The following is a 17550-nucleotide window of genomic DNA, read 5'->3' as shown; positions in this document are numbered from 1 at the left end:
GTAAAGGAAGAACATCCAAAGTGAGGCCCCATGAAAAGTCTCGTTTTTTTGTGTTATGTTTCTCAAAGTCATTTTTTTATTCCTACCAGAGGATGCTGAATGAATCTGTACCTTTGACCCTCAACCTGATTCTGCCAAATGGGTCAAAGCCAGTAAGAACTAATTCTTAGGCTTGGCTGACAGAGATAAATGATCATGAAATAATAAAAAAAAAAAAACAATAATTTCTTGGTAGTGAAGACACAATGTAATAATCCTGGAGCCTTTTTTTTGCTGGTTTGAGAACATACAAATCTGTTCTTAATGTACCTTTCCTGTAAAAGGAAAAAACACACTTTGCACACTGAAAGCCATTCACGCAGTAACTATATTTGGTTGCATCAGATTATATTCTTGTGCTATTTTGAGGCCTCTGAATGTGCTTTAATGACATGTCTTATATGTTACAGTATGTCCTTTATCTTTGGTTGTTTGCATGTTCTGTGATCGAATCTTGTGCTCTTTTGTCTTCACGCTTCAAGGATTTTCTACAGTACGTCCTCGCCGGACGAAATCTTCCCACGCACGGAGCAAGACGAACGGTAATGATACATGAGGCCAAGTATACTCACCGTCCTCCCGAGACTTCTGAATGAAAGCGTCAACACCGCTTTCTCCATAGTTCCCCTCCGAGGCCACCGTGGAGACGTAGTTCCATCGCATGGCCTTGACGATATCCACCATGGCCTGGGCCTGGTACGTGTCCGGAGGCACCACACGGGAGAAGAAGTCGTAGCGGGTGTTGTCGCTCAGTTCTGGGGCTGTGGAGGCGTAGCTCACCTGGGGTATCTGCACAGGAAGGAAGAGGACAGAATTAGCTTCCAGTGGATATAAGGGTATAGGGGGGTGGGGGGGAGTTATGGATTTGGAGGCAGAGATTAAAGTTGTGGGTATATAGGAAGGAGGGTGAGGGAAGGCAAGGAGAGTGGTGGGAGGAATAGAGGAAAGGATATAGATTGGGAGACTTAGGGAGGAGAGGTCAGGGGGAGGGAGGGAGAGAGGGATAGAGGCGGGTGGAGGTGGAGGGAGAGAGGGAGGGAGGGAGAAAGTATAAACAGATTTTTTTTCAGAGGAGAGGTCTGACGGCCTCCAACAGACTGCCTTCCTTTTCCACACTCAAAACAGAGCCAGTCATCCTGAACCCCCACCGAGCCTTTTCATACTGAGCGCAGCGGCGGAGCTCCCTTAAACCGCAGGAGGCAGGCCAGTTCACTAGCTGAGATGATGAGCATGTCAAACTCATGAGTAGGGGTCACTTGCAAAACATAAACATGTCTCAGTGACTTATGAGGATGCAGAAGCGTGGCATAGCATGGGTTTATAGGGGTTTTCTGCATTACAGAAGGTAGTGTGGCTTCTTAGTTGGAGAAAAAATATTTGGAATTAAAGTTTTCTTCAGTTATGTACTGCCATAGCATACTGACATAGGTAGTATGATCACGTACCAAGTGTGAGAGACACAAGTTAAATGCCAATGCCAATTCACTTCTACATTAAAGTGAGTATACATTTAAATAGAATCAAATAAAGGTAGATGCATGATGGAGGACTTCTATAATGACTGCCAGTGCGCCTGAGATTTTACTAATGCTTGTGTCTTGAAGTAGGAAAAACATTGGAAAAGTAAACAAGTAAATAAATAAATAGATAAATAAGTCAACTAAGGCACGCAGCCTTTATTGAATGACCAATTTTTCTGGATGCTGTTTTGTTTCTCAACAAAGGGAACAGTCTTCAAGGATTGTACCTTGTCAGTTTTTGCTATAAGTAAACTGTGTTTCGTGAAAATTGAATTTTTCATCCCTATGGCATATATTGATTCACTAAACAGAAGGCAGAGGTGTTTCCCGGTAATGATACACAGTATGCCTTTTTGATGAGGATGTATCCGCATGTTTTTGTGTCTCTAAACAAAATGAGGAGAAGGTGCACTCAGTGAAACCTGATCCTAATGAAAAACAGCTCTGATTTCCCTCTGGATGCTTCTTTGCCACATGCAGCATTTCATTATCACAGACAGCAGACCCGTAGGCACACACACAGACGCTTACACACACACACACACACACACACACACACAGAGATAACCCTTGGTATTAAACATCTGACTTAAAGGCATCCTCCTCCTGCCAAGATGAACAGCACTCTGGCCCACCTTCCCTATTTGGGACCAAAAAAAAAAAAAAAAAAACTGAACTGGATTCTTATCTTCACAGGCCCTTGGCCGCAGATTACCTGTGATAAGTATTGAATATAGATTAGAAAAGAAAAAAAATCTTAGAGGAAGATGGTTAGAAGGGACTTAGTCAAAGGACATGATCTGGATTACATTAATGAGCGCGCATAAACCACACATTTTTGAAAGTTTCTTTTCTGTTAGAGCCTTTTAATGCACTCTATGTTGCATCTGGGGGCGAGAATATTAAAGCACCAGAATAGTTTTAATAAGCAAACCGCATTCAGAAGCATAAGATGTGGTGATAAGTGTTGATTTTCAGAGCTACGGCATGAAACCATGAAAATCTGTTTTTGTTCTTTATTTGGTATCATAAGGTATTTGTTGGTGGTATTTTCAGTCTTATCCAGTACATCATGCTTGTCCAAGCTACACTAGTTGGTTTGAAATGTATTCATGCAGACAGGTTAGAGGCCCGAGTCGCTGAAGTGCTTCACTTCAGTACCATGACCCTGAGATGCCCTGCACAGCATTGTTTTATTCCCTCAGCGTCAGCGTGCCTCAGCAAGGGAAAACATAAAATAGTGGTATGGAAAACATAATAATGGTCATCACCTTCATATAGTGAGCTGTACTTGGAATATTCATGGAATGGAATTCTCAAAAGCTGAGTGAACACATATGAGGCTCCTGGTTGAGGTTATTTGGGAGAAAAAACAATAAAGTAGTAGGAAGTAAACACTGGAAATGAGGACACAGAGAAAAGTTGCAGAGAGAAATTCTCTCCACCACATAATTCCAATGTGAATATGCCTTAAGAAACACTCAGTAGTTTCACAATAGCTACTTGTCCGTTTAGCAGTGTTGGTGGCATTTCCAATTCAATTAAGGTCTTGCGGTGTGGCCCGGACTCCAAGAGCAGGGATCCCTTTAAATGCTTGAAAAGGCTTTGTTCAATGGAATTAACCGCACATGAGGGGTCTGCCTGCCTGTAATTAAAGTTATTGTATTGTTATCGTAATTAAAGGAGTCCTACTAATTAAGGACTGAAGCATTTCTTCTTTCTCCTAGTTCAGAGAGGTATTGTCGTGTTAATCTAGCAGTCCTCCCCCCCCCCCCGATAGATAGACGAATAGCTAGATAGATAGATAGATAGATAGATAGATAGATAGATGGATAGATAGATACTGGGATTTGAGACATATGTGGGCATTAATAACAAATACAATAAGCAGAATCTACAGAAATATACATAGCTAAAATGCGTAAAAAAGGCAGCAGATATTTTCCTCTTCCTGGCTTGGCGCTTTCTCAGAAATGTATGACACCAAACATGTTATGTATTGAAGGCCCGTCATGTGTGCCAAGCTGTTTAATTGCTGTGACTATTAACAGGTACAATACTAGGCCAAAAATAGCAGATTTCTGTAACATAATTTGAGTCGAGCAATCTGTTATTTGCTGGGAAGATGACAATTTGACAGTTGGTGAGAGAGATGTGGATAATTTTACATACGGCATCTTGAGCTGAATATTTTATATTTACACTGCGTTAATCTCAGCCTAAGTTTGTGCTCTTAGCTTTTAGCCTGTGAGATTGTGAATAGAGTAGTAAAACCCTTGTTGTCCCACTGATTGTGTAAAATCAGATAGTCTTGTAACAGACTAATGTAAGCTGATATCAATTTAAGATTAATGAATCACACTGTGAATCATAACCCAGTAATATGTTGACTATAATGTTCATTTGACTATGAAAATAGCAATTACTGCAACACCCTCCCTGTGTTTTGTTTTTCAATTACACTTCAAATTGCATTTCAGTCTCAAGACTCTACTTGAATTCATTGTAACACAAATCATTCCCATTACAATGTTGTGATTGATTGACTCTATGGAGATGCATAGATATTTAGATGCCCTTGTTTTGTGCATCCATCCCATTTGGACTATCTCCAGAATATGGGTCCCTAATTGACACCTCACTCAAATGTCTAATTTCTAATTCAGATTTTGCCCTATGATATGAAGACATTTAATGGTAACATTTGCAAATGTCCTAAGATCAACTAGGTCCAAATACAGCTCCCCAAAGTCATAATCTGGCATAGAAATATTGTGCTGCATCCCTTTATGTTTTACAGCATCATTTAAGAGCTTTTAGTGACTGTCTGGTGCCACATTTATCTTGCATGTTGTTTGCTTTGGTTTGCATCCTGTTGAGATGGGAGGAAACTTAATGATGATAATGTTGGGATCCAAGATATAGGTGCAATATTTCTCTCTGTGCAGATTATGATAGCATGCAAAATAGCTGACTATATTTGCATCTGTAATTCAGACACCTGACAGATTCTTGTAACCTGCAGTACGACTCAAATGCGGAGCATCTGCTTCACTCAAGTTGCATATGGACAACATGGATGGTTAACATAGTTTATCCTTACTACTTAGTAACCTTTTTTCCCCTAGCAGAATGTTTACCTTCAGAGCATAGGCTAATAGTCTAGGCTTGGCTGTGTTTCTTCATGTCCTTGCCATTACTTGTAACAAGATTCACATACATGTAACAGGATTATAGTAATGTTATTACAAAAACAGTAACTGTATTCCATTACAGTTATTCTAAAAGAAACAATCATCAGATTACACATAATTTTCAAAACAAAACAGACGATTACTTGTTGGATTACACAAAAGCATGTTAGAAAGTAAAAAGGCATTTAGATTGTGATAGATAATAACATCTTTATACAGATACGGTCTTAGAAAACCGTTCATATAGCAGCTGTATTGACGATAACAGCACTATTTAAATTACAGTCTGCAGTCAAGTAGTCAAATAGTTTGTTTGTTTAATCAGATATTCACTGTATTTTGGAGACAAAATGGTCAAAAAGTAACTGAAGGCAATCACATTGTGTCACTAAGTTTGAGTGCTGCAGGGGATTACCTTGCTTGTTAAAATTTGAAGCAGGTAATCAGTCATTTTTAATGGACTGAATATGGAACCTAACTAACTGAATGTGGAACCATCCCTGCTCTTACTTCTGCAGACAAATCCAGCCCTTGTAGCCAATAGCATTCATTGTCCTCAGTCAGAGCATACGGTTGGGTTCAGAATAATTTGGATACACTGCTTTAAACAGCTTGTGATGATGACGAACATGCTTTTGGCACATGATAGATATCCCTTTAGAACATTATTCCCACAAAAGGAGAATTAATTTCAAATTACTCTGAGGCAAGATTGGCCCCAGGCATCCTCCTCAGATTAGCATACACTTTTCATACACACAACATAAAAACATTTGGTGGGGAAATGCTTAAAACTGGCCTAAGACCAGTGCCCAAAGGCAATTTCACCCAACATCATGAGCATTCAACAGCTCTGCCTGCTGTCTTTAGACAAGTGTGAATGTAAAAACAAATGGTTATGATAATCATACACTAAAAGTAGAACATCTGACTGCCTAACGAACCAAGGCCTGCTTTTGCACACCATGAGCAGTGGGTGAGCTCCCAGTGCAAAAAGCCTCCTCACTGTCACACAGCAGGTGCTTTATGTGCTGCATTACACCTAAGTGCCAATGGGCCAAAAGGCATAGTGCTCTCTCTATATTCAAGCAACCCTGATGCCCGCGGTTTTGAGCTCCAGTTCCATGCAGATTCCATTTACAGAAACATCTCAGTTGTGTTGTTAAAATATGTGGTGGTCACCTAGTGCAGGACTAGAATATGCAATATGAAAATAAACAAGATAAGACTAATATTTATATATGTATTCATGTCTTCTCAGCATCTTTGGTGCCTGTCCATTTCAAGAATACAGGCACACATATTTGTTTTATTCACATGGCCTCTTCATTCAATTGAGGCAAAAGATACATTTTGGTTCGGACAGAGGCTGCAAACATAAGCAGACTTCGTTTTGCAATTTTGCAATGAGGGATGTGGTGGATGGACTCTTTGAATCAAATGCACCACTTCAGTATCCAGGCTGTCTCCTTAATTGCTATCAGCTGCTGTTGACACTGAGGGGAGATTAAAGTTTCACTTTGTTACTGTCAGGGTAAGTGGAGCAGCAAATAGCTGAGCCTCCTGAATAGAAAACCAATTCCTGCATAATGACATAAGAAAACACATTCTCACCACTCTGGGAATGAACAACAACTTACCAGTGAACAGAATGGGGACATCGCTGAGTGATGCATTGTTATATAATGCACATGTATAGTATTGGGAATTAATTCATTATTTTTTGGTAGATTTTCACAAAGGAAATGTCTAATTTTTGCATTTTATCAACCAATGTCGACTGTGTTGTATGTTTATTTTGATCCACTGCTAATAGTATTAGTACTGACACAACATAGATGGAGAGGGAGGATGTCAACAGTTAATTGAAAGCTGATGGTAGACTATATTATCATTCTAGATAAAGCTGCCTAATTTCTTGTGCAATCAGATAGAGCCACTCACTGTGGCAGTACTGTCCAGTCAGTCAAATGTTCGGTCCCAAGAGGCTGGTGATAAAATCTCTGAGCATGCTTTAGACCTTTTCATAATATTTCCATCTCTCAAATTTGACCTTTAATATTTTGACATTCAATTGCATTGAGAGGAGAAGGCAAAGCCAATAAGGTTGAGCTCATCCTGCTCTGTCTTCCACAGAGACTGACATCACCCTGCTCTAATCATGCAGATCACTCTGGGGAACCTCTCCACTGCCTCCCTTAGCTATAGTAAAACGATGGTAACTCTCAAGTTATAAAATGATTTGTGAACTGAGCTGAATCTGCTTGCAGTGTGAGCGTTAGGGGTTGCAGGGTGAGGCGATTGCCCCCAGATGTTTTTTTCTCTAACTTGGAAAAAGCCCATCTGCCTCTCTCCCAATGATGTCAAACCTACAGCTGGCCTCATTATGAAAGATTCTCCAGCAGAAATGTTGTAACTCCAACTAAAACCAATCCAAACCCAGTTATATTCATAATGAACAGATTAGTGTGATTTTCTACAAATTAATTAGATGCATCAAAATCAAAATTTCTCATGATACCAGAGGCATGGATGTTGTAGATATGATTTTACTTTTACAATTTACAACAGTGTGTACTCTGGTCAAATACAAACATGTCTGTGATAGTACTTGTATGCTATAGGCTGTTCAATATAGGGGGTGAACTTGACTATCACACCTGAGCAGCCCAGGCTGTGCTAAATTGTACATTGTGCATTGTGTGTGTGTGTGTGTGTGTGTGTGTGAGTGAGTGTGTGCCTGTGTGCCTGTTTGCATATGTTTGTGCATGCATGCTTGTCTATGTTTTCTGTTGGAAGCTGTCCCAGATATTGATTTTTTTGTCACACTTCTGCTGTGCATGTTCAGATTGGCTCTAGAGTATTTGATCCATTTGATGTTGTCTGGAATGGATGAGACACAACAAGACACCTTTACTCTTTCTATGCACATTAAATCATTGTATTTGACTTGAGATTTCATTAAAAACAACACTTACGCTTGAACTTAAGATAAAGTGGTTAGAAATTAGGGTGTACAAAAAAAAGCAGTAGAACCTAATGAGACAATTAGAGAGAGATAATTAATGCAGATTGTGTAAAATGTAATATACAGAAAATGTGAACTATATTCAGTATGACAAAAGTGGAAAAATAATAAAATTATCTATTTATATAACAACAAGATTTGGGAACATAAGGAAAACAGATATGTGAATTTACAGCAAATATACATGGTGTGCAAACTGTGCATCATACTCACTTTAGCCTGTAAACTCAAAATACTGAATGATTTGAAGTCTCTTTTAGTTACCCAGAACGCTGCTGCACTTGGCAGAGCCTCTTGGGTGAACTCCAGGAATCTCTTGAAAAAGTTGCAAAGGGAACTTTTGCTTTGTGCTGCAAGAATAGCTTACTTGGAGAACTTAAAAGTGGTTTTAAAAAGGTGGAGGAACCCTCATAGATCCCTCTGTGAGCTGTTAAATTTTCTTCAGCCTATAGGGGATGCTCAAGGAACTTAATCAACCCTAACCATGATGATGAACAAGTCATCACTGTGCAATAGCATTTAACATATATTGTTTTAGACTGTAGGTACACTGTAATATTGTTTCTGTTTATGGCAGTAAGTGATAACATATCAATGCTATAGCCAACAATGGTATATTTAAGCTACACATTTTTATCTAATACACTCATAAACACCCTGAACAAGAAAGTCGTTACCATTTACCTTTTCCCAGATGTAATCAGCGCAAATGCACCCATAACGTTCAACCTAACATAACCAACACATACATACTAAAATGGCTTACGAAAAAAGAAAATTCACGCAGTAGTAATAGAAAGAACCACTATACAAAGCGGGCTGGTACATATATGCAAATTTTATCAGACTGGTTCTTACGGGTCCCTTTGGATATCCTCGATGCTCCAAGGTTCTTTGAAGCACCCCTCATCTGTGCTAAACATAGCACCCCCATCTGTCAATGGATCATGGGCTTTATGACAGGCAGAGAGAGTATGTGAGGATGGGCTCCCTGCTATCTGGGTCTCATATCTGTGTGCTCTCCTTTCTGCTCTCCTCCTTATACACCAAAGACAGCACCTCTAGCGATCCCTTATTCAAGCTGCTGAAGTTTGCAGATGACACCAGAGAGCCCATTTTATGCAGAGAGGTGGCCAGACTGGCATTTTACTATGCCAACAACAACAACTTAACACTCTCAAGACGGTGGAGTGGTTTTCGGAAGAACCCAGTGGATCATCTCCATATGCTTATCAGTGGTGCTACTGTGAACGCAGCAGAGTTATTCAAATTTATTGGGACCACAATCTGCATCACCCTCAAATGGGATGAGAACATCTGACCAAGAAAGGCACAGCAGAGGATATTATTCCAGCATCAACTTCAGCAGCTCAGTGTGTCACAACCGATCCTGGTCCAGTTCTACAGATCCATCACAGCGAGCATCCTCACATCATCCATCACAGTCTGATCTGACTCTGCCTCCTCCTGCTCCAAGGCAAGCGTGTCATTCGAACCTCTGAGGGGGTAATCGAGTGTCGGCTGCACTGCATCAAAGACCTGCACAATGCCAGAGTGAGGAAAAAGGCAAGGAGGATTGCTGAGGATCTGCCGACCCTGCCAACTGGGACACCCACCTGTTTGACCTGTTTGGGTGGCCATATCACCCGCCCCCACAACAGTTTCTTCCCATGGGAAATCACCCTCCTCAGCCAGCCCTCCTTTCAACAACAACCCCCATGCACTGACCAAGAGATTCTTAAAGACATCCTAAGGTTCGTAAATGCACATAACAAGAACTACTAATATTTACACCACAGCTACAAGCCAGTGGGTCAATTTGTATTTAGACATTAGTGAAGAGTTTGATCATTTGCAGCATTTCAAATTCATACTGCTATATTAGTCTGGAAGCAGCTGTCAATTCACAGTAGTTCTCAATCTTTTCTTAATTTGGCAGCACACTTCAGAGCAATCCCAGCTAATGACTGACTATTTCACATATAGCAATGCTACAAGTATGATCACACAAAACCAGATAACAAATTGTGCTTTCTGTTGCAAGAGAACAGAAAAAAGAGTTGTTTCATTAAATTTTAGTCAAAGCTAATGTCCTATTTTTGTTTTACTTTGGTTATACTGACCATCTTCAAGAAAGACATTAAGATTTTTGGTTTCTGTGCAAGCCGTCCTCGGATTTCAACTTTCTTTTGATTCTGATGGTGTTTGTTGTCAGAGGAATTTTACCATTGGGTTGCAGAAGTAAAATTATGACCTGTTAAATCATAAATACAGATATATCGTCAACACCAAAGTGTCCATAATAACAGTTGTACACGGGTGACCAGAGTGATGGGTGAATGCACTGTTCGACTTAAAAATATACGATTACGTAAGCCCATATTTTCTCCTCAACAGGCCAAATTCTACTTTGATACAAGGATGGGACGACACAGTACACATTTCTGATATTGTAAAGCCTTAGATTCTTTGATGATTTGAAGATGAGCAACACACGGAGATAATTATAGCTTGATCAGAATTGATGTTAACACTTGTCCAGTGGTCAACCTCTTCCTTGATCACAAGTGGGATGTCCTCAGGGGCAAGATGCTATGTGCCAATACAGAAAACAGTAAACAGTCCACAGCATCCACATACGTGTGAATTGCTTCCAATAATTATAAATTAAAACAAATCCAAGCAGTCAGGGTACAAAATGGACACCAGCCATGTTCCTTAGCCAGCGTCCTGGTCCAAAGCACACATAGGGGATCCTCTGTTCTGCCGGGCTGATCATCTGCCGCTGCCTCGGTAACACTGATGCTACGGGTAAGACTTCCTCGTGGCCCTTGGGTGATGAAGACAAGCCACACGCATGAGCGACAGCCCCCACTACTCACCACTAGAGGTTCACAGCTCCACTGACACATGCAGCAGTCCATGGCACGCCACCACTTGGAACCATATGGTGGTAGAAAAAGGAAAAAGGAGTATGCACACACACATACACACACAAACACACAAATCCTGTGCTAACACATCCACCAGGTATTTAATATGGAGGAAGTGTTGGGGATGGTGTGGGTTGGATGAAGGGGTGAAAATAGAAATTAGAAGCTCAGCTGTGGTCCAACAAGTTCAAAAATAAGTCCTCCAGACACTCTTGAATGTCATCCACTTCTTTGGCTTTGGCTTCTTTGGCTTGTGAGGAAGCACCTGCTTCCAACAAAAGCTATTCAGTTCTTCGTGGCAATTAGAGTGAGCAGCCATGTTAATCTAGTGTGATGACACTCCAAACTTTAATGGAAGTGACTGATACATCACTACAAGGAGCAAAAATAAACTTGAAATCAAAGGGAAGAGGGGGAAAGCATATCTGCCAAGTCTCTCGAAGTAGCAATACTTAAAATTGCCTCTTGACAAAACCTCACAAACCAATGAAATGCCACTTAATAACACAGGTACAGAATGTCCCCATAAAGACCCCAAGATATCATCAATACCAAACCATCAATGTGATTGCACTGCTGGGGTTGGGAGTGACAGGAGGAGGCAAGTTGCTAACACAGCCTTGGCCCAAATATATTTTCCTCAAACTAGGCAGGGCCAAAAAAAACACTACGGAGTAAAGTGTCTTACTCACTCACCCGTGAAAAGGACCGTTGTTTGTATGTCATCCTTTAATCCCCAAGACTTTAAACACAGAATCTTGAGTAAAATCTAGCCATGTGATCAGCAGCGGCAGGTGATGCTCTCTGAGGTGATGCTCTGTGTTGTGTGAGCCCACATCTTCAGTGATCATTTCAACTTGCAGCTACCCACTCAACAGATGGGAATAAAAATCAAACAGCCGTATTTGAAGGTTTATTTAAAATTCTGTATGATTCTGTATTCTTTCATGTTCGTACGCTATGTCTCTGAACAAACACAAAACACCATAGTCTAAAAAAGGCAAAAGTCATAACATTTTGCTCAGATCAGCTCCACACTGACATACTATATAATATAGGGACACAGCACATTGAGATATGTGTTCTGTTTTAACTTAAGTTTCAACTCTAGAAACTGATGTACTGAAAGAAAAATAGGCAGAGTAGGAAGAGTGCTAGACTTTTAGTGTGTGCAGGTTTTTGGTGCCCCACTTCACCATTGGTCAATAACCTTTTATGATCATTTTAAAATGGCTGGATATGCACATTTGATTATGAACTAGAAGGGCACTCGGAGAGCGCAGACCTCCACCAACGTCCATGCTATTATTGCTTGTTCGTGAGTCGGATCCGGATCTGCTCCAAAATTTAATGGGTTCTTCCTTGGCCCATGCTACACCCTTCCACTAAGTTTCATGAAAATCGGGCCAGTAGTTTTTCTGTAATCCTGCTAACAGACAAACAAACAGACAAACAAACAAACAAACGGCACCGAAAACATAACCTCCTTGGCGGAGGTAATAATTATTTTAGCCTGCTATTGTGTCTTTATTCTGAGCTCTATGAGGCCATAAATAACAGCATGACTAGATCAAAATTGGAAAAGGTAGAAATACTGGCCCAAAATCCCATGACAAATATAGTAGATATTATAGACAGTAACCATGATGTTACTTTTGCACTACAGTATCCCGTGGGGCAAAATTTTCATTGAAAAGTGCAATGGAACCAGAAAAACCTCAGACTCCACAGACTGTTCCCATCTGAGAAAAATAACTTATGTGGATATTCTGTGAAGAGGATCATTATAATTAATTTCGGCCTAATTGTAATTGTAAATTGTAGAGGACAGGTTGCTGCAACTTTTTGGGCTTACATGTTTTTTAGACTAATATACAGTAGACTTGTGAAACTGGCCCGTGTGACTTAATGAATTTATAATGAATGCATCACAAATTAATAAATTCTGAAAAACAACGTTGCCCAATATTCTCTCAAATGTAGTACAGTATCATTTTGTTCAGAGCTTTCACAGAGAGTTGCAGGCAAAGCTTCAAATGTAAAAGTGTCTTTTTCCTTTCCATAGGATGGGTCGCTGCTATTTCTTAATAGTGGATAAATTTGGGGTGCAAGAATAACAATTCTTTCTATGACTCTCACTAGTATGCAAGGTGCTGATGGCAGCAGGTCTGCGTTTGTTAACAATATCCCTCTGGAGTTTTGCAAAGCCAAGAAAGATGCAGTAAAAAAGACTTGAAAACCCAGACTAATGGAGGGTAACTTACAGGCTTCTGTCTGTTTTAGAAAAGCGGCTTTTTATAGTCCCAACTATAAAAGGCAGGCTCATGTCCTGCTTTATTCTTGATTGTGATAAGGAGTAGGTTGGGGAAGTAAAACTATTGCAGCTTGTATCCTCTGACACAAAAAACCCCAAACACAGACAATGATATCCAGAGTTTTTACCCTGCTCTTGACCATGTGGACCAAGTGAGCAAAAGAAAAACCTGAAATATGATGCATAATAACATGGCTTATGTTGTAACTGACAATGGGGTGCGGGTTACATATTTCTAAAATGTATGTAGTGAATGTATAAAACTGGATAGGACTAACTGAGCTGTCAAATTCATATCTTCATAAGTACTTAGATGACAGTTATCGCAATTCCAATTACAGACCACTTATCTATCATCCTACTGCAGAACCTGTCTGGAAACCACAAGAGCCATAAGTCTCCCATTGTAATTCATAAACTGTCCTTGTTTAGTCCATTCTCTAGCCTAAAGATCAGGCTTCCCTGTCAGCTCAGGATGAACCTTAGAAAGAGTCTTCTTTACTGGCTCTGCCCCGCTCTGCCCCTGTTGCTTTCCTTTTGTTGTTTAATGAATAAACGACTCAATTATTGATGACTCCGAGTCCATTAATTATTAAAATGTGCCTCTAGTTGAAAGCAGTGCTGGGGTTAATGTGGGTGATATGTCGGCTCAGAAAAACACCTCCTGCTTAATTGTGGTGATTAGCATCGGGTGCCCACTGATTTACTTCATGATGTCAGACAGAGGCCGGATTACTGGAGAAAGAGACAAGATCACAATAATTTCATAGTAATAACTGTGTCACTGTGTGAATTGATGCACAGATGTATTAGCCTACTTTGCTCCAATTTTTTTGAGAGTTGATTTTACTTTTGTATCACATGTCTGTAACAACTACGGTGGCAACATTATATAGACAATCCATTGCAGGTTTGATGAGCCTTCTAACTATTGAATGTACTATGTCAGTTAGACATAGGCAATACATTTATATGTAGGCCTTATGTAGAGCTGGATGTATATTACTGTATGTGTGCGTATAATATTTTTAGCCAATGTGTGTGTATGACAGTATTTTTAGCCAATATTAGCTAGTTGTATGACAGTATTTTTAGCCAATATTAGCTAGTTGTATGACAGTATTTTTAGCCAATGTTAGCTGGTTGTATCACAGTATTTTTAGCTAATGAGAGCTGGTTGTATCACAGTATTTTAGCTAATGTTAGCCTTTCAATACCTGTCCTTGGAACATGGTGCTAGGAGCCTTTGCTAAGTGGCATTTTGGCAGAGTTGGGAGCCAACAGGCAACTTTTCAATTACTAGGTGGCTTCCCTAACAAACCTGCCAATATGACACCCTTGTCTTCTCTTTTTGCCTTATCCCGGAACCAGATGCAACTATATATTCATATTTTTTCAGAATATTAGATTTTTGTCTCTACCATGTAACAGGCTCAAGTAGCTATGACAGGTAATGAAATTGGGTGCCACCGAAGCAACAATGCATAGTCACTCTTTGACATGTTAAGGAACTGTTGCACATGAAGACGGATGAAGAGATGATATTTCAGAGACTGCAAAACCCCACCAAGGAACAACAAACAACAGAGAATAGCTGCCTTGGAATTGTGGATCTGGATGTTGGATTTATCATGCTCTTGACATGACCTCTTTCAACTTGAAATACACAAGTCGTTTGATTGCTTCAGTCTCCCTGACATGAGCTTTCAATCAGGCCCTTTGAGAGCAATTCCCTGGCTAGGCTTTGTCATCTATATTTCCAACACTGTTTGGAGTCCTGATTTTGAGGAGCACTCAAAATCAGGACTGATCGGTTTTACCTTGTCTGACCTCCCCTCTATCTCCAGAGATGGACAGATATCCAGTCCTCGTCACATACTGCATGCACACTCAATTATCCAAATAGACTGTTGATCTTGCAAACTTCTTTGTGGTAAAAGACAGTATCAAATAAAGCGTTTTACAGTAAGCCAGTTGTTATCCTTTTTGTTGTTACAGTTAAATATCCCTTTGATGTTAAAATTAATCATTATAGAACTATTTTTTTTACTCCTTGATATTCAGAACAGTATTGTATAATCCCAGCCAACATTAATTAAATGATCTAGACCTTTAACTTTTGACTCAAGAAGTTGTGCAGTTACTTATTTTCACTCTGTCTGATGTCTCTGTTAAAAAAAAATTCAGCTTCATAATGCATTTTCAGTAATTGACTAATTTATTTATGTGCATGTGCAGAGGGAGGATGGAATGAGGAAAGAAAACAAAGAAAACTGCTATGAAAAAGAAATGGGAAGAAGCATGAAGTCAGCAGAGGCATGTTTAAGGTAGATAAGGTGAAACCAATTGACGGTTTCTGCTCTTTCCCAGTGGCAACAGACATTTTATTGGCAAGTCAGTAGATAGTCTCCCCAGCCCCAAGAATGAGCTAGAGAATTGCAACAGCTGGAGAAAATGCTATTGGTCACAGCAAGTCATTGAAAATGGAAGTCTCTGAGCTGTGAGCTTCTTCCATGAAATGCTGCTTTTCCTCTTTAGGAAGGTGTGGCATCTTTCTAATGAGATCCTTCCATCACACATGAAGTCAGAATTTACAAAGTAATTATCACATAATGATGAGTCAGAGTCCCTTTTATACAGCCTGCAAACACATGTCTAGATGTGTGAGTATGTTTTCCGTTCCGTGCTTTGCTGCATTTTTAGAAGTAAGACATGCAAAGTGCAATTGCTGTTTTGATGGAATCAACAAATTATGTGATTTAAGAGCTCTCATCGTGACCCCTTGGAATAAGGCTGACTAAACGCTGCAAAACCAACATGCCTTTGATTTCTATGGATGTGGGGGGAAGCAGGGAGAGGCCGCATGCTAGGCGGGGAAACATCTTATCATGCACGGTTTAGGGAGAAAGCAGACAGTTTATTGGGGGGATGGCTGAAAAAAATGTCACATCAACCCTCAAATAGCCCTGGGATGGGCTCCCTGGACACTCCATCTCTGGCATTTGTCCCTTGATCAGTAGGCTTGGGCAGCCTGGCACATGGTGGGAGGGTTTGACAGTTCACAGCTTGCTTTCAGGGCTGGTTGACTGAATGTTTTAAACAGTGTGATGGGCGGCTTTAAAACGCAGAGAGAGTCACAGAGGACTGGCGGGCCACTCCCCGACAGAAAAACACCAGATCCACTCGCAGAGCTGCCCACGGCTAATTTGATATGACGGGCCAGTGAAAGTGAGTTAAAATGTAATCTATTCATAATCACGACATTGGGACGAATATTGAATTTGACATGTTGCAATGGATTCAGTCATGTCTAGGAAACATGAATTAAAGAGGCTTGTAAACAGAGAAGGTTACCGTAGATATTACTGAAAGATACTTCAACATTTAATTTACTGTCTTCCACAGACAAAATCATTTAAGTTAATAAAATGTATTATGTTTTATCATTGGTCATACCTTTTCCCAGCATTACTGGAGGGATGCTTTCTAACTCTGCCAGGATGTTGTGTGACTGATTAATACAACCTAATTACTGTACCTAATTATGCAGATTGTCTCTCGATCTTGCTGTCTCTGACCCTCCCCCCCCCCACCGTCTTTCCCTTTCTCTCTCTCAATCTTGCTGTCTCTGACCCTGCCCCCGCTCTATCTTATTCTCTCTCTTCTCTCTGTCTCTCTCTAATTCTGCAGTGCAGCAAAATTATGATATGGTGAAGGTGGGGGGGGGTGGTTCTGAGATAGTTGTCAGCTGTTACAATGAAAATACATCCAAACCTTGAGACAGAGTGTAGTGTATCTCCACATTTAATTTCATATCCTAATTCAGCTCGGGGTTTGTTCATTAAGTATTGAGAGCTATCTCTGCCAGGAACTTAAGACTTTCATAAGCTCATTAGTGATTGCACCACAGATCATCGGGGTTGGGGTGAGCAATTACTATGCTACAAGTGGAGAAGCCAGCTTATGAAAAATATGTTAATCAATAACGGCTTTAAGCAAAGTGGTTCAAATTCTAACAGGATGATAATGTAGCAAATTTAGTTATATTTTGCCAAATTAATTAAATCTGGATGGACAATATAGACACTCTAAGCCCATCCTCAATTTCCCATCATTTAGTTTTGAATAATTATAAAAAATAAGCATTGTAGCATAGCATGGCCACGAAGTACAAAATTACAGCGAGTCTATACAGCTGGCTATGGAAGACATAAAAGAGAACCTATTCTGTTCTATAAATGTTATAAATACTGTGTCTTTTTCTGTCAATTCTATTTTTTATTATGTATATTTTTGTTGTGTTGTGTCTATTGTTGTCTATTGTTGATTGGATTGTTGTGTCTATTCTGAAAATAACAAAATCTTAAAAAAAAAAAAAAAATTACAGCAAGAGGGCATTTCTATTCCTTTTTCATCCATTTAGATAACATGACCTGGAGAAGGGTTTAAATGAGGCACAGCAGAGCCAAAGGTGGCCATGGGAGGATTCCACCTTGTTGATCTGTCTGAATGATTAGTGTAG

At 40.0% G+C, this 17550-nt stretch overlaps 1 protein-coding gene across 1 annotated transcript in view; it reads right to left on the bottom strand.

Annotated features, from left to right (window-relative positions):
* Nucleotides 1–17550, bottom strand: part of LOC139663563 (metabotropic glutamate receptor 4-like) — a 109289-nt gene that overhangs the window by 66375 nt on the left and 25364 nt on the right. Inside the window, exon 2 of the mRNA XM_071542274.1 lies at nt 612–828. Within this exon, the coding sequence (XP_071398375.1) occupies nt 612–828 (217 nt within the window). The remainder of the gene's footprint in view (nt 1–611; nt 829–17550) is intronic.

The sequence above is a fragment of the Centroberyx affinis genome, unplaced genomic scaffold (genome assembly GCF_046629955.1).
Source record: "Centroberyx affinis isolate AG114_WGS23_722 - 3 ecotype Tasmania unplaced genomic scaffold, CSIRO-AGI_Caff_v1 ptg004049l_1, whole genome shotgun sequence".
NCBI classification, from domain to species: Eukaryota; Metazoa; Chordata; class Actinopteri; order Beryciformes; family Berycidae; genus Centroberyx; species Centroberyx affinis.
Note: the sequence above shows the minus strand (reverse complement) of the source record. Positions and strands in the feature narration are given on the sequence as shown.